Here is a 25377-nt window from a genome sequence, read left to right as displayed (position 1 = left end):
CACAGCCTGTCACTCACTCTGCGGTGGCTTTTATTCTGCTTGAGTGATCGCAGTGCCAACTCACGCACACTGCGCTGCATACGCAGTAATACCTTGTAATATGCAGTACGCACCATCAATCGATCTGCGTACGCTATTGCAATCCATGCTGAAACAGGCCCTATGTACACCTATATTATATATCAAGGGTAGATTATAATATATAACATTATGTGATATGGTAGAGTCCATGAAGGTGTTGTAGTTATGTAGAACCACAGAGGTTCCATGAGCAGGAGTTATGTAAATAATGTGTATGTGATGCATGTAAATATTATACACATAGAAGATAACCTACAACTACATACACGTCCACCACACACACGTCATATACTGTAATTGACTTACTACATGGCTTCTTTGGCAGTGGACTCTTGCAGAGATGGTGGTGGGTTGATAGCTCACTTACACAGAATGATGTTTGGTTTGTTGAAGGTTACTTAAATTCCAAAGGTTCCCGAACGTGGTCCTCGAGGCAACCCAGTAGTACAGGTTTTTTGAGATATCCATGGTTGAGCACAGATGGTTAAATAAATTTGATTGAGGTACTAATTAAGTCACCTGTGGTCAAGCAAGGATATCCTTAAAACCTGGACTGTTAGGGTGCCTTGAGGACAGAGTTTGGGAATCTGTGGACTACCCTGATAATGAATACATGCATCACTTTAAGCAGTCTTCTCCATCTTGGGTGCCTGACAAGGCCCTTTCTATGGATACTGGCCCAAATTGCCAGTACAAGGTAAAGCTGGCCACACATCTAAAGATTATCTGTCCAACCAGCCAACTAGTTGATTGGTTGGAATGAAAATCTGGTAAGGAATACAATCAGCAATTTGCTCCCAAACACTGGAAAATGGACCAAAACTATTGTTTGTTAAATGTTTGATCTAAACTATTTGTTCAAACTTGTCTGATGACCATTTTCATCTGTTTTCTGGCATTTAGGAGCAAATTGCTGATCATTATTTACTCCCATACGTTACCAGATTTTCATTCCAACCAATCAACAAGTTGGCTGGTTGGATGTAAGTTGGTCTAGTGTGTGGCCAGCTTAAGTCTAACCCTTGCCCGTAACCCCCACCCCGAGTGTCTAAACCCAATCTCTCCCTCCCCGCACCCTAAACCTAACCCTCCCCCCTAGTGCTTAGTCCCCAATACTCACCTTCAGGATGCTGGCAGTCGGGATTCTGGTGCCGGGATCTCGACGCTGTCGGGATTTAGGCGTCTGTTATTCAGCCGCCGAAATGCTGACTACATCCCAGAGAAATGGTCAGGGTGTTGGGGAAAGTGTTTGTTTTCCTCTACTGGGGGAAATTTTTATGTTACCATTAAAATATTCCGACTGTAGGTCCCAGCTGTCTGATATCTATTAGAAAATAATATGCTGATACATGGCCTCACAAATGCATTATAATCTTTATAAACGGTTTATGGCTTAACATGATGCTATTATCTTACTTTTAGTATAATATGCAATGGCTTGCAATAGTATTCAAACCCCTTAAAAAAAAAAAGTCAACAGATTTGTCTTTATTACAAATGACACTTGCACACTTTGTCCCAGACAGTATTTTCATTGCGAACCAGTAGACTCTCAAAGTAAATTTACAAACTCATAATTCATTATTTATCGATCGATTATTATATTTTTATTGAAACTGAAAAACTCTGCTTGAATAAATATTCAACCTCTGCAGAAAAGTGGTAGAACCACCTTTTGCTGCATTAACAGCTTTAAGTCTGTTGGAGTAAGTTTATACCACACAATATTTGATTTTTGAGTATTCGTCCTTGCAGATTTGCTCCCGGTTGATCAAATTGGTTGGATTATGCTTTTGAAGTGTAATTTTTTAATTCCCAATTAGACTGAAAGCTGGAGGTGTGTACACTAAGCTGCGTTTTGTAAAAGCCTCAGTTTCCTGAAATGTTTAAACCCAAAATTTAAAGGGCAATGCTCTTAATAGCAAAACAAGGGGTATATAAATAAAGTTTTTAGTACATAAAATCACTGAACTCTTACTTTGTAGAACATTTACATTTTTGTTGTTCAACCATGCCAGTGCGGCTTTAGTGTTGTGCTCGGGAACACTGTCCTGCTGAAAGGTGAACTTCCTCGCAAACTTTTAGTTTTCTAGCAGACTGAGGCAGGTTCTCTTGCAGTATCTCCCTGTATTTAGCACCATCCATCTGTCCTTCAATTTTACCAAGATGCCCAGTCATTGATGAGGAAAAGATTCCCACAACATGATACTTCACTGTTTGTTGAGGAATGGGTAATGATAGGATTGTGGCACATCATGTGCTGACTAGAACACCTCACCTGCTAGAGAATGCTGTTCTACAAATGGAAACTTTTGTTGACCACAATAGAGGACACATTGAACACTTGTAAAGCTATTCAAGGGAATTATATTGCAACAGTGTTACCTGGTGACAAAAGTGTAACTATTTTTATTCAATAAATAGCTAAAGCAATACCTGTTATCCAAATGTATCAGCCCTTTATTTAAATTTACTCTGTTGAGGACAATTGCTGTCTCAGTGTTCTGATGTGTGTGTACTATCTGGATGGTGGTAAGCACAGTAAATATTATACATTAGTGGAATCCCAGATGCAACAGACAGCTCAGGACTTAACCAGTACTTTGGTTTAATGTGCAGCAATGTGTCTGTACAGCTGTACTCACAGTGGCTCTCATACACAGTAACAAGATGGCGCCGTGCACGTGCAGATTTGACCGGTGGCCATCTTGGTAAGGGCAAATGCTTAATTTGAGGGGCATTATGGAGACAGCGTAGAAGCACACTCCATACTTAAGCATTTTCTTCATTAGAGATACATATATATGCATAGTGTGGGCAGAGCAAAGAAGTTTGGGCTTCTTTTTGATTTTGTTATTGTTGAACGGTTAAGTTTCAAGGAATCAATGGTATTCTCTGTTATACTTTAGTGTGCCACTAGATAAGCTGATTTTTTTGCTTTAAATGGGCAAACTACTCTTTATTACAAATAGTGTCACAAGGCTCGGGGATGCTCTAGAACAGAGGTGGACATCCTTTCTTATGGTGTTTCCTGATCATCAGTAATGCAATAAAGTCTACTGAGAATTGCAAGGACTCCCAAATACAAGACAACGTGCAACGCTAACACGGGTTCCTAGAACCAAGCCATGCTGACACAAGGGTTCCTGGAACAGTGCCACACTGACTTACAGGCTCCCACAATTCAGTATCATGCAGACACATGGAGTGCCAAAACAGTGCCACGCTGACATATAGGCTCCCACAAATCAGTGCCACGCTGACACATGGGCTCCCAGAACAGTTCAGCGCTGACACAGAGGCTCGCAAAACAGTGGTATATTAGTGCAGTATTATGTAGTATTTTACAAAATTTTAACATTATAAACCCCAAACTCATAATTTCTCAAAATGTGACTTTTATTATTTATGTATATAAATAAGACACCGTAGCACCATACACATGAAAGAAAACAAAGTCACAGAGCGGAGGGGGAAAAAACAAAACAAAACTATGTTTGAACTGCAAACATAATGCGGCCTAAAATGGAAGGGATAAATATTATTATATATTATATAATACAATTTTAAATATATAATATATAATATATATAACAGCATGGGGAGAAAGAAACAATTACAATGTAACTGTGATTAGTTCTGCTGTATAATACATGTAGAAAACATATCACAAAAAATAGTTTTTTTTTGTTTTGTTTTTTAATTCTGGAGATATCAAAGACAGTCCTGGAAATTAAAGAATGGGATCATTTTGCAGGATTTGACCCTTTGGCTGTCTCCTATCTTAGAGACAGCACTATGAAATACATTTTATAGTAAGAGATTATACAGCTTTAGCTTTTAAAATGTTCCTGTCGTCTACAATACATTTGGTAGAAGTCGTCATTTTCTGGTCTGAAACTATATTCATGAGAATGTAGCTCAGCAGGAACAAGTGACACCACTTCGCCCCTCACGTCTCTGTGACGTCAGTAGCACCGAGGTAACAGAATACTGGATCAGCTCAAACAATGGCGACCTCGAATGTGTGTAAGCGGTAGATTTAAATTGGAGGAACCCAGTGTACAAAGATTGTGACAACATTCGCTCTGTGTCAAGCATGTAACAAAAGGGGATGGGGGGGTGTGTGGAATTTGTTTGTTTTTCAGGTGAAATTGAAAGAGAGTGGACCTCGAAACCTGGACCCCAAATATTAAGACTTTTCTAACACACAATGTAAAAAAAAAAAATGTTTAAAAAGGGAGCAAAACAATATTTAAAAAAAAAAAGTGTATACCTGCCTTCTGACACCATCCCACATCAGAAATTGCATAGGATATACTTGTGCAAGACCACAGCCTACCCAGCTTTTGGAATATTCACACTTAGAATGACTCAAGTCCCAGCTGCTGTGCAAACTGCACTCAGATGTCATCATATTTGTGTTTTAAGTAGTCCTTCATGACCCTGGCAATGGGGAGTTCATCCAGTAGCTTGAGGTTCTGCAGTCCTATACAGTGGCGAATTTTAATCCGGCATAAATCCTGCAGAAATCGGGGTTGTCCTGCACATGGAAAGAAAATATGAAAGAGTGTTCATTTCTCAGCAATGCATATGTACTTATTCCAACACAGGAACCACTGTAATTGCAAAAGTTTCTATTCCTATGCGCTGAATTGCAGACTTGACTTTGGGGTTAGCGTGACTGTTTAACCACTCAGGTGGCACAATACGAAAACCAAAAGTCCAACCGCCAGTTCCAACCTTCCGACAGCCATTATATTCTAATGACCAGCTCATTAGCCAGTTGATTGTCTACACAACAAGGTGATCTGTTGCCCATTTCATATTTTTAAATTGAGGGGATATTAGATTCTTGCATTACAGGATTCAAAATAAGGGTGTCAAGGAAATTGCCTGCAGATGTCAAACACTTGCAGCAGTCACGATATGTACTAAAATTAGCAGAGATCAACATGAAATTATACAGGTCAACTATGCCACACGTTTACTATTATAGCTTGAAAATGGTCTTTCTGGTAAAAAAAGTATAGACCTACATCAACTACATACAATATGCAAATACAAAAAGGGAAATAAAGTTATAAAAAAACAAACAAACAGCTGCAATCAAGATATGTGAATCTTTAAATACAGCAATATGGAGAGTTAAGTATATAATGATAAATAATAATAAAAAAAAAAATGTATGCAGGTACTCCACAATAATGAAATTATGTCCGAATGCTGTGTATAAAAGTGCTTGCAAAACTCAATGCAAATATACGAGGAACTCAATTAGCTGCGATAACTTGATGGGTTTACATTAGTGCGCGCTTCACGACTTTTTATGCAATATTTTAGCGTCTTTCTGCTATGTGCACTCCCGTTTTTCTCATAATCCTATTGCAAAAGTCACTATGCGGCTTTTGCGCGATAAATTTTCGTGTATTTTGCCACTATAAGCAAAAATAGGGAAATCTGCCTGTACCCCAAATATCTCAAACTGATATAGGATAACATTATAAAAGTGTATTAGTGGCCCTAATAAAAGTATTTTGGGTTCTTAAAAAGGGTCAAATGGCATATATGCATATACATCATACATGCCGACATTCAGTTCCCTCCTTGCGGGAGGGAGCTGAATGTCTGTGCACAGTGGGGGGCGTGACCGTGCGATGATGCGGTTTTAGGGGCGGAGCCACATGATTGCGTCATCGTGGCTTCGCCCCCTCTTCACAATGCCGAACATATAGGCATTGTGAAGCAGGGGGCGGAGCCACGATGACGCAATTCAACGCAAATCGGGCCCCCCAGATATCTGACAGTTAATTGTATAATGAATGCCCAGCTTCACACCCACCTGCAATAAAAAAAACAAAAACAAAACACCTGTCCCATCCATACAGACCCCCAAAATATCTGTACCACTACTGTAAACCCATTTTTCAGCACTTTTTTTTTTTTTACCTCAAAAATTACATAATCAGTGGCCAAATTAAGCTAATTTAAAAATAGTTTTTGCCTAATAAATCATTAAGGAGGCTGTCCCAGTGGTTCTGTACCCGTAACTTTTAGGCAAAAATAGGGTTTTTGCGCAACTTAACACCTGCCCAGGAGGTGGTGATAACTTAGAGACTTTATGCTATGGATAATTATTTTGCACCCGCAAAAAGCCACAGTTAATAGGATTGCGCAATAAGCATTTTGTGCGAAAATTTCTCCCCGGTGAAAACCTTTTCCAAAATGCAGCTAATCGCGGCTAAATTGAATTCCCCCCATAAACCGTGAACCTAATTTCATAAGCACTTAACTGCATCCATAGCAGTAGTCTTAGTGAACGTCTAGTATGAAACATCGCTACAGACTGTTCTAGTCCCACCCAAATTAAGCAACAAGACGTCTCAGAAAAAAAACAAATGTTATATGTACTTGAACACCTTAGAAGAGTATATTATTTTGTTTCTGACCAGTAACGGCTTGTTTCACTCAATATTATTAAAAGTTTTAAGTATAACCCTAAAAAGATGGGGTTGATACAGGGTAGCTGTAGAGGAAAGCCCTGATAAGTTTTGTTGTACTTGTGGGGCTTCAGCATGGACTGTCATAGGAACTCATATACACTAAATAAAACCTAGCACTGTTTTCTGGCTCAGGTATACGTGTTATTTTAATTTATCAAGTAGCAACAGTGAAACTGTGACTGCTGAGAGAGGCCCTCCCTTATCTTTCACAAGGGTTTCTGCTGTGTGTTGCCAGTATTCTTGGCAGACAGTAGTGTAGTCTTGCTCAGATCAGACTGTATGTCTCACATGCTCAGTGGGTAAAGACTTGAGTATTATCCAGGTACAATGGCTTTTTCCAGACAGAAGTCTTTGTTATTACGTCCAGTAACAGTGTGAGGTTCCTTAGAAGCCTTGTCAGGAGTACTGATTAGTCAGTTCTTGGATATACATGAATGAAAGCAAATACAAGAAAGCCAGTAACAGGAGAAAAGGTGACTCCCCTATCGGGGTGCGTGCTGATTTACTACTGGGAAACATGTCATTGAGGAAAGAGGTCCTATAGCTACAAAGTAAACACTCTCCTATGATTCTGCTAAATGGTATAATAAAATAAATACACTGCAACTTTATGCTTTCTTCAGGTGACGTCCACAAAATGGGTGACAGTAGTTTTGTGTGTTTAAATTGCCCTATTTCTGCTTTCTTTGTTCAAAATGACATTTTTGTCCGCTATTATGGACTTTCATTATTGGGAAATAATCCCCCTAAGGATTAGTCTGTTTTGTGGGCACGAGACCAGATTCCACCAACTGGTAACTCACTTCTGCACTTGGCACCTGAGTCAGTAGATGCACACCAGCTATAGATATGCAAGATGCCACCGTTCCTGAGGTAAGGTTACTTGTCAGCCATCTTAAATGAACGCAATATGCAAGGGAGTGGCTATGGAATGTAGTTAGGAGGCCGCCGGTTATAATACAGACAAGGAAATGCCGACAAGGGACTCAAGGTAGGCGTCGAAATACCGACGCCCATTTTAATCCCGACGCCGGAATGCCGAAGGACGCCAGCCCAAACGAAGTCCGGGGCGCCCTTAGTGTTAGCCGTGCGTACGCGGGGTGTGTTAGCTGGGAGGGATTAGGGTTTGTGGGGGTTTGGGGGAGGTTAGGGCCAGACCAAATGATTCTGCGGGCCTGAGGCTCCCCATCCCTGTTCTAGAAGATAATAGCTAGAGTCTGATAGGTTGCTATGGGCAACATATCCACTTCTAAATACCATCACTTTAGTAAATATACCCCAAAGAGAGTCTCTTTTGCACTGGACAGAAGCAATGTTGCAGTTATTTTCTGGTCTGTGCCCATAACACAACATCCTGGCACACAGAGCAGGTGAAGGAGGAAGTAAAAGCGTGCCCCTGTTAGTGTCTGGGACAAGTACAATGCAAAACAGCAACAGATTGACTTTCCGGCAGATTGGCATATCTTTCCATGACTACCCAACCATGAACATTACAAGAATTTATGCAACAAAAAGAAGTATGAGCTCAGCCCCTGCAGTTTCTCAGACTCACAAATATGCAGAAAAGGATCTCGTACTACATGACAGGTGCCACTGGGACATATTCCATGGATGACCATTGCTTAGCTGGCACAGAACATTAGTGTAAAGCTGCGTGCCTGGGATTTCCTGCACAGATATACAGCCTCCATGAAAATTAACATGCAAAACACCTTCGATTTAGAGAGGCCCCATAGCATATAAATGGACCAATCCTGTTTACCAGCCATAACAGTGCTAGACATCTGGCAGTGTTTGTTAACCATGTGGGTCCTTTCAATCCTGATCACTTGGCAGCTTTCTGCCACAAGGCAGATGTGGAATCTCTGTTCATTTTGTATTTCTCTATTGTGATGGCGTGTATGGATAGGAGTATCTTCAGGACCCTTTCTCCACACAATAATTGTAAAGTGTAGCAATAAGTAAGTTAAGGTTGGATGAAATAATATATATGAAGTATAGTACTAGCATTGTCTGTACCAGTGTTTCTCAAACTTTATTTTCCTATTCGGTATCATCATGTACAGCCAGGCTTATCTGGTGCTAGAGCTAGGTGCACAAACATCTTACACACCGCTCACCAGGGTATTACTGGTCGTAGTAATACATCCATTAACTAATTTAAAGACCACTAAACCTAAACTGTAAATTGTCTTATGTAAAACAGTTCCGAACAACATTCACATAGCCCATATACATCTTACTTCCTTTAGCGTTAAACAGGCCTACTAGTTGCGCCATTCCATGGCATGACTCGGTTGCGCAGTGCCTTTTCGTGCGACTTTGTACCTTCAATGCATCTTATTTGCACTCCTGTAACGTAGCATTTTGCATGCAGATACACCCGCAGTCGCACACAGAATATAGGCATGCCGCATATCATTTTAATCAACAGCAGTTTGTGTGTCCTATTCGCATCACTGTGCAAATAAGATGCATTTGAAGGTAAAGAGTCGCATGAAAAGACACTCTGCGCTTACGCGTTATTTTTAACGCAACTGGTAGTGCACGGAGGTAAAACGTATGTGGACACATCTGTATGTTTAAGTATCTGAGCTGTCTACCATAAAAGGTATATTGGCTGTGGCAGGCCAAGACAACGGAGGGAGGAGGAGCGGAACCGGAGAAGGTCAACATTGGAAATAATAGGGAACGTGGGGAAGGAGCTCAATATTATGTGGTGGAAAACCCAGATTCATCAAGGTCGTATTAGTGTAACAAGAAAGCCTGTTTGGACTTTGAAAAGAGCGGGTGTTTTGCAGATGCTGTGGAAGTAAAACGTATATAGGACTGAATATGCCCAACCCATGAAGAGAAAAGGCTTTCCATTTCAGCATATTCTGGCACGGTTATACTCGGTCAGTATATAAATCAGCTATACAAATTAGGAAGGGACTTTCATTGGCAAAACAGAGCCTCTCAAACAATGTTATTAGTTCTTGGCCGCTTTAGACGGGAGCTAAGTATGTCAAATTATTGAATCGCCCCATAGTAGTCAGTTACAATTTAAAGGCAAAACAATACACAATTAAGTGCACGTCTTTTAAGGGAATAGCAACAGAGGAAGGGGGAAGAAGCGGATGTCACATGGGTGTCAGTTACATTCATCAGAGCCTCCATTTTAAGGATGACCTGGTTATGAAGTGATTTACAAAGTAAAATTATTTTAAACAGATTTTGGAAACAGAAACATGAAAAAATACATAGAAATTAGAGGAATTAAATGTAAAAGATAATGGATTATTAGTATACAAATGTAAATGGGGAAAATCATTTGTTTTTGAGGGATATGTAAACTGTGGGTTTCCAAATGTGCCGTATGTATGTATGTATGTATGTATGTATGTAGTGTGTAATGAATGTGTCCTGAGTGAGTGTGTTCAGTGAGGTATGTTGTGTGGAAGGATAGCTTTATATCCAATGTGGCCATGCTTTGAGTGATGACTGGTGTGGCATAGTGGCCATGCTTTGTGTGAATACCAGCGTGGCAGTGCCATACTTTGTGTGAATACTAGTGTGGCACAATGGCCATGCTTTGCAGTAGCCTCCCCGCGCTATAATTCTTGGGCAGTCTGCCAGGCAAAATTTCCCTGCCGCCCAGCACTATGACGTGGCTGTAAGTCGTGCTGCACTGACATTTCATATAGAGCACGATTTATTGACTGTCACAGTGCAGCTTACGGCTCAGAAACGCCACCGCTGGAAGAATAATAATACCGGGCACCCTTATCACCTCCACCCCAGCCCTCCCTGTTGGAGCCATCCTTCACTCCCCTTCACCCCGACCACCCTGTACTGGAGGCAAGCATTGCAGCCTCACAGCCTCCTCCTCTCCTACCCGGTACCGCCAAAAAGTAAGTGAGATGTCGGCTGTCACTGGCCTGGGCAGTGATCATTGCTTAATTTATTGAGGATCTGGCAAAAGAGGTACGTGATGTCCGCAGCCAATCGGAAGGGAGTGTTTCAGTTCCTCAGCAGGCTCCGTCCCCACAGTCTCTTCCCCCTGTGATAGCTGGTGCACCCGTAGATCGTGGGTTGGCCCAACAAATGGATAGAATTTCCAGAGTCTGTTCCAGTTTAGAAAAAAATATTGGAATCCTCTACCCCCTGTTCCCCTACACGCCTGCTTTTACAGGGTGTGCATTTTCCAGGTGAAGAGAATTCGGAGGCATGATCTAGGGAGGAAGGGGAGCTTTTGGACCAGGACTGGGTTGAATGACCATTCTAATAGGGAAGACCGCTCCCCAGACAGCCTGAATCAGGTCACTGACACCCAGGTTATCTGCAGAACTTAAAGAGGATGAGCCCCCTGCCTCAGTGGCTGCTTCTGACTTTTTTTTAAAAGTAGAGGAAGCAGATTATTAAATGCCCTTCCTTTGCGCATTTTGTGGACATGTTAGGGGAAGCATGACTCAAACCTGATAGGTGTTTTAAACTTCCCGCAGGGTTCTGGTTCACATACCTGTTTTCCGATAAAGACACTTTGGTATGGGAAGACCCTTCTTCAGTGGACACACCTATTGCCCGCTTAGCAAAGGCCACGACCAGTGCGGATACTTTGAAGGATGCCACAGACTTGGGGCCATATTCAATTTAAAGCGAAAAGCCGAGATCCGCAAAAAAGTAAGCGACTTTTCGCCAGGCGGAAACTTTTCTCCGTATTCAATTACATCTGCTTTTCGCGTACGTGGAAAGTCAATGCAATGTAATAGGAGAAAAAGATTGGTCTTTGAATAGCAGGAGAAAAGAAGTGCAAAATTTTTATTTTGGGGTGCAAAGGTGGGTGTCCAACTGGGATACTGAACACGGGGCTTCAGATGACGTTCATACTGCCCGTTGGACTGAGGTTATTCCCAGGTCGTCACCGGTCACACAGGGCGTTTGGAGAGGACATCTCCAAGTGCTCCTGAGTCGGCCAATCAGCAGCCTTTTAGGCATGACCCGGATCACACCTTTCACACTGCTGGCTACCCGGGCATAAACCCTGCTGGCAATCCGGGTCGGCCCTACGATACCGAGCCATGACCTAGGTCGTGCCAGATTGCCCCTGCAATTACCCGGGTTCTCTACTCGGTGCGAAAGGGGTATAAGATATCATGCACACCATTGCTTAGCAATCATCTGCAGGTGGCGATGATCGCTTCTAGAGCAACACGATTCTCAACGTGCCCAAATCCAACCTGGTCCAGCTCAGAAAGAGGTGTTCCTGGAGCTTCTATTTGACACGTCCTGTCGGCGTGTTTTTCTTCCGGTAGACAAGATCCTGGCACTGTAGTCTTTAGTGCACTCTCTTTTGCTTGTATGCAGTTACTAGGGAAGATGGTAGCCACATCTGAAGCGGTCCCCTTTGCTCGCTTCCATTCCAGGGCTCTTCAACGTCATATACTACAGCGTTGAAAGAAATTGGATCCTTGACTGGATCAGCAGTGGTTCCAGTTGTCACTCCAGACACGCCACTCCATGATTTGGTGGCTCCACTCTCCCAACCTGTCTTTAGGTAGTCAGTTCACCATCTGGGATTGGCCCCTGGTCAAGACGGACGCCAGTCACCTGGGCTGCGGCGCTGTGTCTCTGGGATTCCAGTTTCAGGGTATCTGGTACAAGGAGGATGCCACCCTTCCCATCAATGTGCGCGGTCGTGGAGCACTGGGGACTTACAAACATCAACCTCATGACGTCCAAACTGAACAAGAAGCTTCAGTGTTATGATGCGCGGTCCAGGGATCCTCAGGCAGTCTTGGTCTCTTACCGCCCGGTGGTCTTTCCGCCTAGGTTGTCTGTTCCCTCCTTTCTCCATGCTATCACATGTGATCTGCTGCATCAAGTTGAAGGAGGTCCATATTCTCCTCATTGCACCAGACTGGCCGCTGATAGAGTGGTAGGTGGACCTTCTAACTTGATCAACTCACTCAAGGACTTTTCCTGAACTGAACCCCAATTTGTCTCGGCTGACTTTGTCAGTGTGGCACTTTAAACAAGCATTTTGAGGTCAAAAGGGTTTTCTGCAGTGGTCATCAAAGCTCTGCTTCAGGTTTATAAGCCGTCCACTGCAGCCATTGCCCTTTCAGGTGTGGAGAACTTTAACTGGGCGGGGTGAGCGCCGCAGTGTCTCGACCTCTAAGTTCCACTTGCTGCATCTCCCTTTCTTTTTACCTTTTTAAAATCTGGGTTGTCTCAGGGCCTCCACCTTTTCTCATTACGTGGTCAGGTTCAACATATGAACAGACCAAATATAAATACTCAAACTTTAATTCTATTTTTTTTTTTTTTTTTTTAAATAAAGGCACAGGCTGGCAGCATTCTATCATGTTATAAAACTATACTAAAGAACTTCTCACTGTACAGACACCTGTCTTGCTGCAGACTCACAGGACAGTTAAGCAACTTTTAAGGGATCCATACATCAGCAATCAATTGGGTCAATCCTGCGTTTTGCAGATGGTTTTGTTTAAAATAAAAAAAAATCAGCAATGTATGGAAGGTTCACCGATTGCTAATTACCACCAAAAAATTATCAGAATCTGTGAATCAGGTTGTCCAAAATGTTGGATTTCACAGACAATTAGGGATGTAGATTGCCAGTGCTTGATAGCCATTTTGCTTATCGTTTTGCCGGTAGAAAAATTTTCTTTACATGTGACTAGTAAAATGACAACCCTCTGAGATGATGTATGAGCACTCTCATGATTTGCAGATCTAATATTTGGATGAAAAAGATCTGCAACCACTGTACAATATCACCAATGTACGGGCACATAGTTTTAGATTGTACAATTGTTAATTGGGGGGTTGGGTGCTTGGCTGGGGGAGAAAAGCAGATTTGTGAATCTTTATTTGTTATTGCTGATGTATGACCAGCTTTACTTGGTGTTTGGCCTTGATTCACATCAAGTTTCCAATACTGAAATGGACTCCTCTGAAGACATCATCATTGCATAATCTATAACTCAATGTGTGTAAAAAGGACAAAATACAGCATGTAGGTCCAGAGGAAGAACAACCACTTATTAATGAAATGGACCTCTTTGAAAACAACATCACAGAGGAATCTACTACCCAATGTGTGGAAGAACAGCAGCATATTGAAGTACAGCATGTAGGTCCAGAGGAAGAAGAACCAGTTAATGAAATGAACATCTCTGAAAATGAGAGATATGGTAAGAACTTACCTTTGTTATCTCTCTTTCTTCGAAGTCCATAGGGTCAGGGTTGACCTTGTGCGGGTGTAGCTGGATCTGGATCCATGGGCACCACACAGTTAAAGCTTTAGCTCTCAGGATGCACTGGGTCGATCCTCTTCTATACTCCGCCCCGAGCCACAGGCACCTCAATTGGTAAGTAGCCAAGGCCACAGGAGGAAAAACAGAGAGAAGGAAGACTGGAACACACAAGAACCATACTCACAGAAAGGGAGATGGAAAACCGGGGGCCACACAGCCCATATGAAGCCAGGGGCGTCAGGGCGGGTGCCCTTTGGACCCTATGTACTTCGAAGAAAGAGATAACAAAGGTAAGTTCTTACCATAGCTCTCATTTTCTTCTTCAGGCTCCATTGGGGGTCCACAGGGATGACCTTGGGGATGTCCCAAAGCAGTCCAATTAAAGGTGGGGACGCTCATGTGCTGAAAGGAGAATCCGGCGCCCAATGGAAGCATCCCGAGAGGCAAAGGTGTCAAAAGCGTAGAACCTCAGAAAAGTCTGGATGGAAGACCACGTGGCCGCCTTACACAGCTGAACAGGGACCATGAGGGACCCACAGACCGAGTAGAATGAGCCTTAATAGAGGCCGGAACAGGGAAACCCTCCTGTGTATAAGCCTCACAAATAACCAAAAAGAAGCCAACGGACCAGAGTTTGTTTGTAGGCAGGCCAACCCCTCTTGTGAAAACCAAAGAGGACGAACAAGGAATCAGACTTCCAAATGGAACTAGTCAGGTCCACATAAACTTTGAGAGCATGGACCACATTCCAAGGAAGCCTCACCAGCCGAGAGATCAGGTGACTGAAAGGCCGACAACAATTTCCTGATTAATGTGGAATGTAGAAACCACTTTAGGTAGAAAACCTGGACGAGTGCGAAGCACCGCCCTGTCCTGGTGAAATATCAGAAATGGAGGAGGACAGGAAAGCGCCCCCAATTCGGACACCCTCCTGGCCAAAGCAATCGCCAGGAGAAAAAGAGAGTTAAACAGTCAACAACATGATTTCCACCAACTCAAGTGGTTCGAATTGAGGACCCTGGAGGGCCCGAAGCACAACTGCCAAATCCCAAGAAGCCACTGGGGGAACAAAGGTAGGCTGAATCCTGAGAACACCCTGGGAAAAAAAAGTGCGGACATCTGATAGTGGAGCTATCTTTCGCTGGAACCACACAGATAGTGCAGACACATGAACTTCAAAGAAGCTAGGCGTAAGCCTAAGTCCAAACCAGACTGAAGGAAAGCCAAAATCCTAGAAACACAAAACACTTGAGGATCGTAGTTTCTTGTCTCACACCACTGAAAATAAGTATGCCACACTCTGTGGTAAATCCTGGCGGAGGCAGGTTTGTGTGCCTGCAGCATTGTGCTGACGACCGAGCTAGAAAAACCCCGGGACCTTAAGATGGATGTCTCAAGAGCCACGCCGTCAAAGACAGACGACCCAGATCCAGGTAAAGGCAGGGACCCTGAGACAACAGGTCCAGACGTTGAGGCAGACGGAACGGAGCGTCGATGTAGAGACTCCAAAGATCTGAGTACCAAAGACGTCTGGGCCAAGCCGGTGCCACCAGCAGAAGCGTGCCGCCGTCCTGTTTGAATTTCCGAAGAACCCGAGGAAGAAGGGATATCGGAAGGAATAGATACGCCAACTGGAAGGTCCATCTCACTGACAGAGCGTCCACCAGGCTTGCGTCGGCATATCTTGTTCTGGACCCGTACACGGGCAACTTGTGATTGTGACGGGATGCCATGAGATCCACCCCCGGCAGTCCCCACTTGTCCACGAGTAGTTGAAACACCTCTTGGTGAAACGACCATTCCCCGAGATGCACGTCGTGACAGCTGAGGAAGTCCGCCTCCCAATTGAGGACTCCTGGAATAAACACTGCCGAGATGGCTGGAAGGTGGCACTCTGCAAAAGACAGGATGCGTGACACCTCTGTCATTGCTGCTCGACTGTGAGTGCCCCCTTGACGGTTGATGTACGCCACCATGGTGGCGTTGTCGGCTTGAACCTGCACGGTTTTTCCTTAAAGAGCGTGTCCTGACAACTGGAAAGCCCTGTACACGGCTCGAAGTTCCATAATGTTGATCGGGAGAATTGCTTCTTCCGCTGTCCAACGGCCCTGAAGTGAAAGTGGACCTGTCACTGCACCCCAATCCCGGAGGCTGGCATCTGTTGTGATAAGAACCCAATCCGGGATCCAAAAGGGGCAACCCCTGGTGAGATGAGATGTCTGGAGCCACCAAGCTAGAGACAGGCGCACCTCTGGAGATAACACCAACATCTGAGACCTGATCCGGTGTGGTAACCCATTCCATTTGAATAGAATCAGCCCCTGCAGGGGCCTGGAATGGAAATGCATACTCCACCATGTCGAACGCTGACACCATGAGATCCATTGGGTTTCTGAACCAGAAACAGTAGAGTAGTAACCCGTCCCATGTTGAGAAAGCGGAGGGAAAACAATGACCCCTGCTTTCAGCAAGGACTCTATGGCTAGCTGAATATGCAAGGCCTTGACCTCATCTGGAGGAGGACTCGTGCAGAAGAACTGGTGGGGAGATCTGTGACGGAAGGAGAGGGCTTACCCCTGAGAGACCACTTCTCGTACCCAAGCATCCGTGGTGGTGTTGCACCAGCACTGGGCAAATTGAAGTCTGCCTCCCACTCTGGGATCCTCCAGAGAGAGGCCCGTCCCATCAGGCAGAAGGTTTATCCTCAGGCTTGGAAGTAGGGCGTCTAGCTCTCCAAGCTTGCTTCTTAGGTTTAGGGGCGGCCTTGGTTGCCGACTGCCTTGAGAAGGACTGACCCTTAGACTTTCCTTGAGAACGAAAGGACCGAAATGCAGAGGTCCTAGCCTTAGAAGGCGCAGCTGCCGATGGTAGAAAAGCTGACTTAGACATTGCCAGGGTATCCACAATTTTGTCCAGGTCCGGGCCAAACAGTATCTCCCCATTGAAGGGTAAGGCCTCCAGGCCCTTCTTGGAATCCGCATCCGCTCTCCAAGTACGTAACCACAAAGACCGGCGAGCAGACACAGCTGCAGCCGAGACTCTGGAAGTCAGAAGACTGGCATCCAAAGCCGCTTCACCAATATAGGAAGCGGCATCTCTTATTTGTTCCACTAAAGCTCTCTGAACCTCAGGAAAGGTATCTTCCAGCACATTGGCCCAGCTCTCAATGGCTTTAGCCACCCAGGAGATAGCCATGGACGGAAGGGCCACAGCCCCGGAAAGAGAATAGATTGATTTTAAACAAGTCTCCACTTTCCTGTCTGTGGGGTCCTTTAGGGATGAAATGGAAGGTATAGGCAATGTAGCACTCTTGATTAAGCGAGTAACATGAGTATTCACCACAGGTGGAGTTTCCTACTTTTTGCAATGACCTGCAGGAAACGTATAGACGCTAAACGTTTCTGCAGCTGGAACCTCTTACTGGGCGACTGCCAGGCCTCCGCCATATGATCAGTCAGCTGGTCAGAGAGGAAAAACAGCCGAAGTCACTTTTGTCTGTTTGAAATTTGGTTATTTGGATTTAGGGGCCAGTGCGTCATCCTATATATCAAGAAAGGATCACACCGCCCTTACCAATGTTGGCACAGAAGATTTAGAATCCGAGTCAGAATCCTCAGGCAATTCCCCATCATCTGAGGACACATCCGAGTCTGACAGTTGCGTAGACTGGGATGACATAACAGGGCGTTTAGACGACTTCTGAGGCTTGTAACTCCGTAGCATAGTTTGAAAGGCTGTATAACAGTTTGAGGCGAAGACTGCATAACTGCGGTATACCCTGCGATGGGAGGATGGCTGGTTGGGGTAACCCTATATGAGGCTGAACGGCTGGGACCTCGAGGCAATCCGCGATGGAGGCCAGCACCTGAGAAAACACCGGCCAAGGTGGGTCCTGTCCCGTGGCTGGGGGGGTTGGAGGGACCAGGCACCTCACACACAGCCCATCCTGTGATAAATCCTCCTTTTTGACCCCTGCGACGCAGCTTCTGCAGGAGAACAGAGTGGGAGTCGCGGAGCGCTCAACTTCCTCGTCACACATGACTGACTAAATTAACATATCAAATCTATTGGGAAGTCCAGTGGCTAAACTCCTGGCGAACCCACAAGCATGCAACACACAGGTCCACAGATATGGTACAGTGTAGCACGCAACTGTATGCGACAGACCTCACAAATACATGAATTTATATAAGCGAGATCAGAGAAAAGCCCTTCCCACACACACATGCCAGGGCCGTAGGAGAAGGAAAGGGATAGGTATAGGACTGACAGTATTTAGAAATAAAGCACAGTCAGCGCTAGCAAAAGTCACATACAATGCAGAAATTAATACTCACTGCACCTTGTCACTACAATCAACCTGCCCAGATTCAGTGTCTGGGAGGGCTATAATGCTGTGTACGCTGTCCTAGCAGGGAAGAGGTACACAGGGGGACTGGTCCACGTGATGCCTGAGAGGAGATCTGCGCTGTCCTTGTAAAGATGGCCACCGGAGAACTCGGTGGAGGAGTGGCCGGAGGAAGCAGCTCAGTGTGGCCAAACCTGAGCGGAAAGGCGCGCTGAGCTGAGGGGAGGAGCTGCTGAACAGGGAAGGCTGCCGCCCCTGGCTGTCTATTAACCCTCAGGATGCCGTCTCCCGCATTAATCCCCGGTGGTCTAGTGGATGCGCGGGTCATGCCTCAGGTGAGGGGGCACCCGCCGCCACTGCCAGCGCCTCCAGTCTGTCCCCAGAGACCGGAGGCAAGAGACTGCATGTACCGCAAGCTGTGACCCACGATTTTTACCTGCTCCCTGTCGATCCGGCAGCAGTCCAGGGATCCCCCAGAGCCCGACTAGCACAGACTCTGGGGTCCTGCCGTGATCCCCAGATCTGTACTGGCATCGCTGCGCCGGCGGTGTGTAGGAGCGGCAGCTTGGACGTCCAATGGACAGTCCGACGCTGCCGCTCTGAAGAGTCCTTAAGGTAACATAAAAATTTCAAAACTCAAAAATAAGCTTAGGGGCTGCTAATCAGCCCCCCCTGCGCTAACTGTGACCCGACTCTGGCCGGGCAGCAACTTAAACTATGGTACCTGTGGCTCAGGGGCGGGGTATAGTGGAGAATGGACCCAGTGCATCCTTTAAGCTAAAGCTTTAACTGCGTGGTGCCCGTGGATCCAGATCCAGCTATACCCCAAGGTGAACCCTGTGGACCCTGAAGAAGAAAAAGTGATACCACTGGCATAAGTGAACCTATAGGTGATCTGAAGGAAGGCACCAAGAACGGAGACAACAGCAGCATGGTTGGAGAGACCCATGACCAGCAGGCGGAAATAATAAAATCTGTTCCCAATGATAACATGGTAGAGGCACTAGGACAGTGTAAATAAAGTAAATGAAAGATTAAATGATAAGACTTAGCATAATAAGGATCAAAACGTTGGTGCTGAATGTATTTCACAAATGCAACTGAGACATACCTGTTGGATGAAGTGTTTGCGGGGTGAGCCCCAAAATATGCCAGGCATTCCTGACGGGCCGACATGCGTTGAAGCCCTCATACCTATTGGTTGACATGAGCAGACCTGAGACAGCAAGCCCATAGCTAGCTAAACTCCAAAACAAGCCGCACTTCCCACACCATGGGTGTCCCATGTCAGGATAGCACTTACTTATAGGAGTCTGACACCTGGAGTGTTTAAAGTCTGAAGAACAGGTACCCCGATGCATGCGATTGCATGGACTATACTGTACTTGCCTACTTACCTCCACGTAAAAATCTCCAGCTAGGGAACTACCAGGGACGAGAGTGACCCCAGACGGAGCCAGCTAAAATCAGCACCATCTGAGACATAAGCTGCTGCATGGATACAGCCTTTTTGGTCGCAATTTACAACAAGCATGGTCAGCGTTAAGCATGGACAAATAAAGGGATGTTATAAGGACTGCACCTATCCAGCACTGCGGGCTCTGTATATTATACAAGTATTCAATTTGGAGCGAAAAGAAGAGACGTCATTTCGCCAGGCGGAAAAGTATGGCCGTATTCAATTTCAAAGACTTTCCGCCTAGGCGGAAAGCCAATGCAATGTAATAGGCGAAAATGTTTCGTCTATGAATAGCAGGTGGAAAAAAGTACAGAATTGGTGTTTTGGGGTACAACATTGCGGGAACCCCCGTGCAGCCTTAAGACAGTCTCACAAAGGTAAACTGCGTAAAAAAAATAATAATAAAAAAAAAAGACGTAAGAACACTCCAAAAAATTACTTTCATTTTGGGGGTGAAAAAAAAACAAAGTTGGGGGTCAAAGTTAAAAACTAGCGAAATAGACTAGAGGGGCTCCCCAAGTATGGCCCAGGTGTTTTTTGGATTGCAGGTGCTTGCGGCAGGTGGATTTTTCATTAATTTTTAAACCACACTTTAGGAACTTTTAAATATGCTACCCCCCATTTTCAAGTACCCCAAATTTGCTGGGACTAGTTATTTTCAACAAAACAAAAAAAAAATTCTAAATGCTATTCTTCACCACTTCTGCAAAAACGCTATATAGCACCTATTGAGACCATTTAAAGGGGCCAAATACCTTCAGCAGCGCTATTCGGGGATACCCATAGTGAACCCCCATGTCAGTGCTTCTTTTGGAGGGTCTCAGGCTGATTTCCCCAAAGCTGACAGGACTTTGCGCCTGTTTCAGTTTCGCCAGGTGCCGTTTTCGCGTCCTTCCATATTGAATATGGGGATAAGCAGGGACGCGCGCGATACTTTTTCGCCTGCAAAACACGCGATGTAGGCGAAAAGTCCGGCAGGCGAAAAAGTATCGCGGGTGTGAAACATATTGAATACGGGCCTATGTATTGTACTTAAGTGCCTGTACAGGACTGACTCAACCTGCCTGTATAAGGACTTTACCACAGGACTTTTGATTCATAAAGCAACACGCTTCTAGAAAGGAGACAAAACTATTGACAGCTTTCATAAATATTTATGCACAGAATTATTTTGCTAAACCTTTGTTTTTTGCACAAGTGAACTGTGCATGGTGAGTTTAGCCAAGCTGTCTCAGTAAGAGGATGCATTTCAGAGCACAGATGCATGCCGTGGTATAAGGAATGAGTTAATTCATTTATATTTACACTATAGGAAACTGCTGACTGCATGGAAATAATAATGATGATCTTTTATCTTTTTATGCAGAGCAAATTACCTAGGGCTCATTATCTTATGTTATTCCCAATAGTCTGTTCCAAGATGTTTATCATTTTGCGGTTCCTTAACAAGTAACTTTTTTTTGTTGTTTTCTTTAAATCTGCCCCTCTGTTCTTCAAACAAATCACATTTCCCTGGTCAGCACTCCATCTTCATCATGGGTAGGGTCAGAGTCTTGCCAACACTTCAGCTAAGATTTATATTCCTTCATTAAAGCAAACTTATGAAGATTTAATGCTTAAAAAGGTTCCGTCCTTTGAACGGTGCTGGCATGCTGCAAGCTTAGTGACGTGCTTCATTTAATGGCTTACACAACCATAAGAAAGACAAGCAGAAGCACTTAATGCTTACTTTGTTGGACATGCACGTTTGGTTTTCTAGTAAGTCACTGATCTCTGGTTCTTGCCCTGCAATCTGTGCCAGGAATTCAAACTAAATGGGGAAAAGGCTACAGTCATTCAACCATTTTAAAAAATAAATAAGTACCTGGATTTGGAAAGGTAGATAGTATAATACAGTTAATACATATTTACAAAGGGGCATGTATACAATAATTGAAAAACATTTGCTAAAATTGGATGGCTTAATCCTGACAGTCACAAACTGTGGCATTAGAGCTACAGAGGAACTATAACTCCCAGCATGCTTTACCTCTGACCTAAGGCATCAGTAGGTTCCCTCATGCACTAGACAGAATAAGCTTGGGTGGGGAGAATTGTGTGAAACGGGAGCAACTTGGGTATAGAAGTGTCCAGCCTCCCACAAATACAGTATAAATGAAAAAAAAAAAAAAAAAAAACACATTTCCTATGGAGATAAAATAACGATGTACAACTCGTTCAACTAATTATAATTATGCAGATATTTAGAACAAGACCTTTGCTCCAAAGCAAGAATGTGTGTGTAGAGATTTCTCTGTGCTATGTTGGGAATAAGGAATTGGAATAGACTTCAAACATTGCAAATGAAATAACTTTATAGTATAATACTTAGCACACCTAGGAATCCGTTATTCTTGAGTAGCAATAATCTATATTACTGGTTATGAAAGAACTCACACATGCTGACACCTAAATATACGCTAAGTTCCATTTCCCTTCAAGAACCACCATATAATACAACTCCTACACACATCTGTATTTCACTACCACATCATATATTTAGTATAACCAGAAAACTATATTCCACACGTATATTACATGCCACATGGGTGTGCAGATCTGCAGACTACCTCCCCTTAGCTCCTACTCATGCCTGACCTTCCTCAGCACAGAACAGGTGCCAAGGGAACAAACATAATGAGGGGAATACAATTAGGCTCGATTATCTCAAGCCTGCTAGTAAGTGCGCTTACGGTAACTTTGGAATTGCAGATGTTTTTGTTCAACACTCCATAGGGCTGTGAGCAAAAATGTGCAAGACCGGCTGGCGTTTACACACAGCCGCAAGGGCAACTCGTCCCCCTCACGTGCGGGTGCGAGATAATCAAACCTAATTATAATCCCTCCTAAGTCTTCAGTTTCAAGCTAACTTTATAAGATTCTCGTACACGGTCTTGTAAGTCCAATAGGGGCAATATGTGAATCTTACAAAGTCTGATTTATTCATTTGGTTTCCTTCTCCACGTGCAGAGAGACTAATCTACTGTAGGCCTACAAGTGTTTTTATTTTTTTTATAAGTAATCTTTTTGTGATTTTTTTTGGTATTACATGTGCTTTATTTTATAAATTACATAAAGCTGTTATTTTCCCAATCAGACTGTGCCTCGGACTGCACATGGACTATATATTAATTGTTAGTAAACATTTCACTGTTTTTAAGAACTAGTTCTTCATTTTCTGCATGCATAAACATTGTATATATTATAGTTGTTACAGTTATCAACTTATACCTCAGAATAATGTCAGCTGTTCTGATAGGGTTACTTACTTCGTACGTCCTGTAGGAAATCCAGGCAAGGCCGGCTAGTTCCAGAGATGCTTAATGATACGGCTAGAGGGGTCTGACCCTCATAGTTCCTAGTGTTCGTGTCTGCCCCATAATTGTACAGCATGCGGGCACACAGGACGTCATCCCGCAGAGCTGAGAGGTGAAGTGGGGTCTGTCCATCCTCTAGCCGCCCTAAGTTCGTATCAGCCCCCCTTTGCAGAAACATGCGACAATACGAATGGTTACTTTTGATCACAGCATAGCGTAGCAGGAACCCGTTTTGAATATCAATGTTGGCATTGTGGTCCAGGAGGATCTTTACACAGCTGGATCGTTCCCGGATGATGGCAAGTTGCAGAGGAGTTGTTCCCTTGTCACTTAATGGGTCAACCTCGGCTTTAAACTCCAATAGCAGCCTGACAAAAGAATCCCTGCCATAGTGGGCAGCCACATGCAGCGGCGTCCAGCCATCATTGCTCTTGGCATTAATAATGTCACTGCGGTATTCGGACTCCAGCATGAGGCGTGCGATCCGTGCCCGTCCATGCATGGCAGCATAATGCAACGCTGTAAAGCCCCCGATCAGGTCCTTTACTGTAGGGTCCGCTGTACAGACATATAACCACAAAAAACGCTGTATTAGAGAATGAATACCAGATTTTCCACCACTAGCTCTTGTGTTTTCATCCAACAATTGCTACAACATTATTGAGAGATTCTTATATACTTCACTAAGCAATAATCACTAAAGGATAAAAATTAGACACAATGGCAAAAACGGCTTCTTTATTATTGCATTCTTTACTAGTCACTAATATTTTTTAAGGTTAGGCACTTGGAAAAGGATCAGGCTGCCGGAGGGGACCGGGGATGGTTAGGGTTAGGAACTAAGGCAGGAGGGGGAGGGGGGGGGGGGTTGGGGGGGTGGTGGGGGGGTCAATTCAGTGTAAGCGAGTTAGGGTTTGGCTAGGATTAGGCACTAGGAGGAGGGGGTTAGGGTTAAATTAAAAATATATTAAAAAAGTGTGTCACCCATTTTTGTGTTGACAATTTCAACCAGTCGCCCATTTGGTGTTAGACCTATTGACTGACGACCTTTTTATTGTTGGTTTTTATCACATACCTGCAGACCAAGGAGGAGATGTATAAAGTAGTGTAAAGAGTGGAGAAGTTGCCCATAGCAACCAATCGGCTTCAAGGTAGCATTTATCAGATACATTCTATAAAACGATCGGTAGAAGCTGATTGGTTGCTTTGGGCAACTTCTCCGCTCTGTTCACAGTGCTTGATACATTCTCTCTCCAAACGCTTTTATACAGGTCACAGCCAGCGAATGCGACTTCTAATATTGATAATAATTTACAGTCGTGGGGGGGAGGGGTTTCTTATAATGAAATTATTACATCAGAACTCACCGACTTTAAAGGGATAACATAGAACTAAGGCCCTCATTCAGAGCCACTCGCTAGCGGCAGTACGCTCGTTCCGAGCGATGTTCGCACATCTGCGCATGCGTACGGTTTTTAGTACGCATGCGCGAACCAGTCAGTGCGGCCGAAAATCGTTTGTACGCAATATAGCGAGTGCCTGCTATTTTGAGTGACAGGATGAGGAGTTTGTGGGTGGCAACAGGGGAAGGTGCTTGAAAACGGGGAGTGGAGATCAGAACGCAGGCGTGCTTAAAGGTCAAAACGGGCGTTTTATGGGTGTGCATAATTAATATAGCAGCGTCAATGACCACGTCATTTGTTTTTTTTTAACACAGAACTGCTCGCAAAATAGCGGTTGAAAAAACCAACCACAAGAATAGCGAGCAGTTCATATCCTGTTCGATGTACTCGATTAATCTAATAAATAGCGGACATGACGTATGGTGCGAGCGGCCAGGGGGCGTTTTTAATAAAAGAGCGTATGTTTTGCTCGCTCGTTCAGACTTAGAGGTGTGAACAGACTGCAATGTGCGAACGGATCATTTGAATAGCCACCCCTTGTTTTTGAACGAACGAACGCAAATAGCGAACGGCTCTGAATGAGGGCCTAAGTCTTTATACATATATTACATGCAGGAGTTTATACATAGATTAATAATAGTAGTGTGCTACAAGTACATAGACTCACACTGACAACCTTCCGATACAGTATTTTCACTAACAAGTTAGGATTTGTATAACTGGGGAACTACAATGAAGGGGTTACATAGTGTGTAAATATAATAACAGAGAGTTAATCAGTATGGATTGTGTTTTGTGTAAGGGAAACCTTAATGGGGACTGAGAATGCAGTGTAAGAGGGGGCGGGGGGGGGGGGGGTTGTGCCCCATGGTTATTTGCTGGGCCCCTCGTATTGGCTTCCTGTGATACATGTAACACAATACACACCTTTCCAAGGCTGATCTGTTTCTTGGCTGTGAAACTCCAGA

The 25377-nt window shown here is 44.2% G+C and overlaps 1 protein-coding gene across 1 annotated transcript in view; it reads right to left on the bottom strand.

Annotated features, from left to right (window-relative positions):
* Positions 1–3511: 3511 nt before the first annotated feature.
* ASB7 (ankyrin repeat and SOCS box containing 7) overlaps positions 3512–25377 on the bottom strand; it is a 39113-nt gene continuing 17247 nt past the window's right edge. The window contains exons 5-6 of the mRNA XM_088452866.1: positions 22959–23564; positions 3512–4624 (exon numbers count right to left, since the gene is read on the bottom strand). Coding sequence (XP_088308992.1) covers positions 4485–4624; positions 22959–23564 — 746 coding nt within the window. The 3' untranslated portion in view covers positions 3512–4484. The remainder of the gene's footprint in view (positions 4625–22958; positions 23565–25377) is intronic.

The sequence above is a fragment of the Taudactylus pleione genome, unplaced genomic scaffold (genome assembly GCF_031769625.1).
Source record: "Taudactylus pleione unplaced genomic scaffold, aTauple2 ptg000556l, whole genome shotgun sequence".
NCBI classification, from domain to species: Eukaryota; Metazoa; Chordata; class Amphibia; order Anura; family Myobatrachidae; genus Taudactylus; species Taudactylus pleione.
This window is presented reverse-complemented; position numbering and strand designations above follow the sequence as displayed.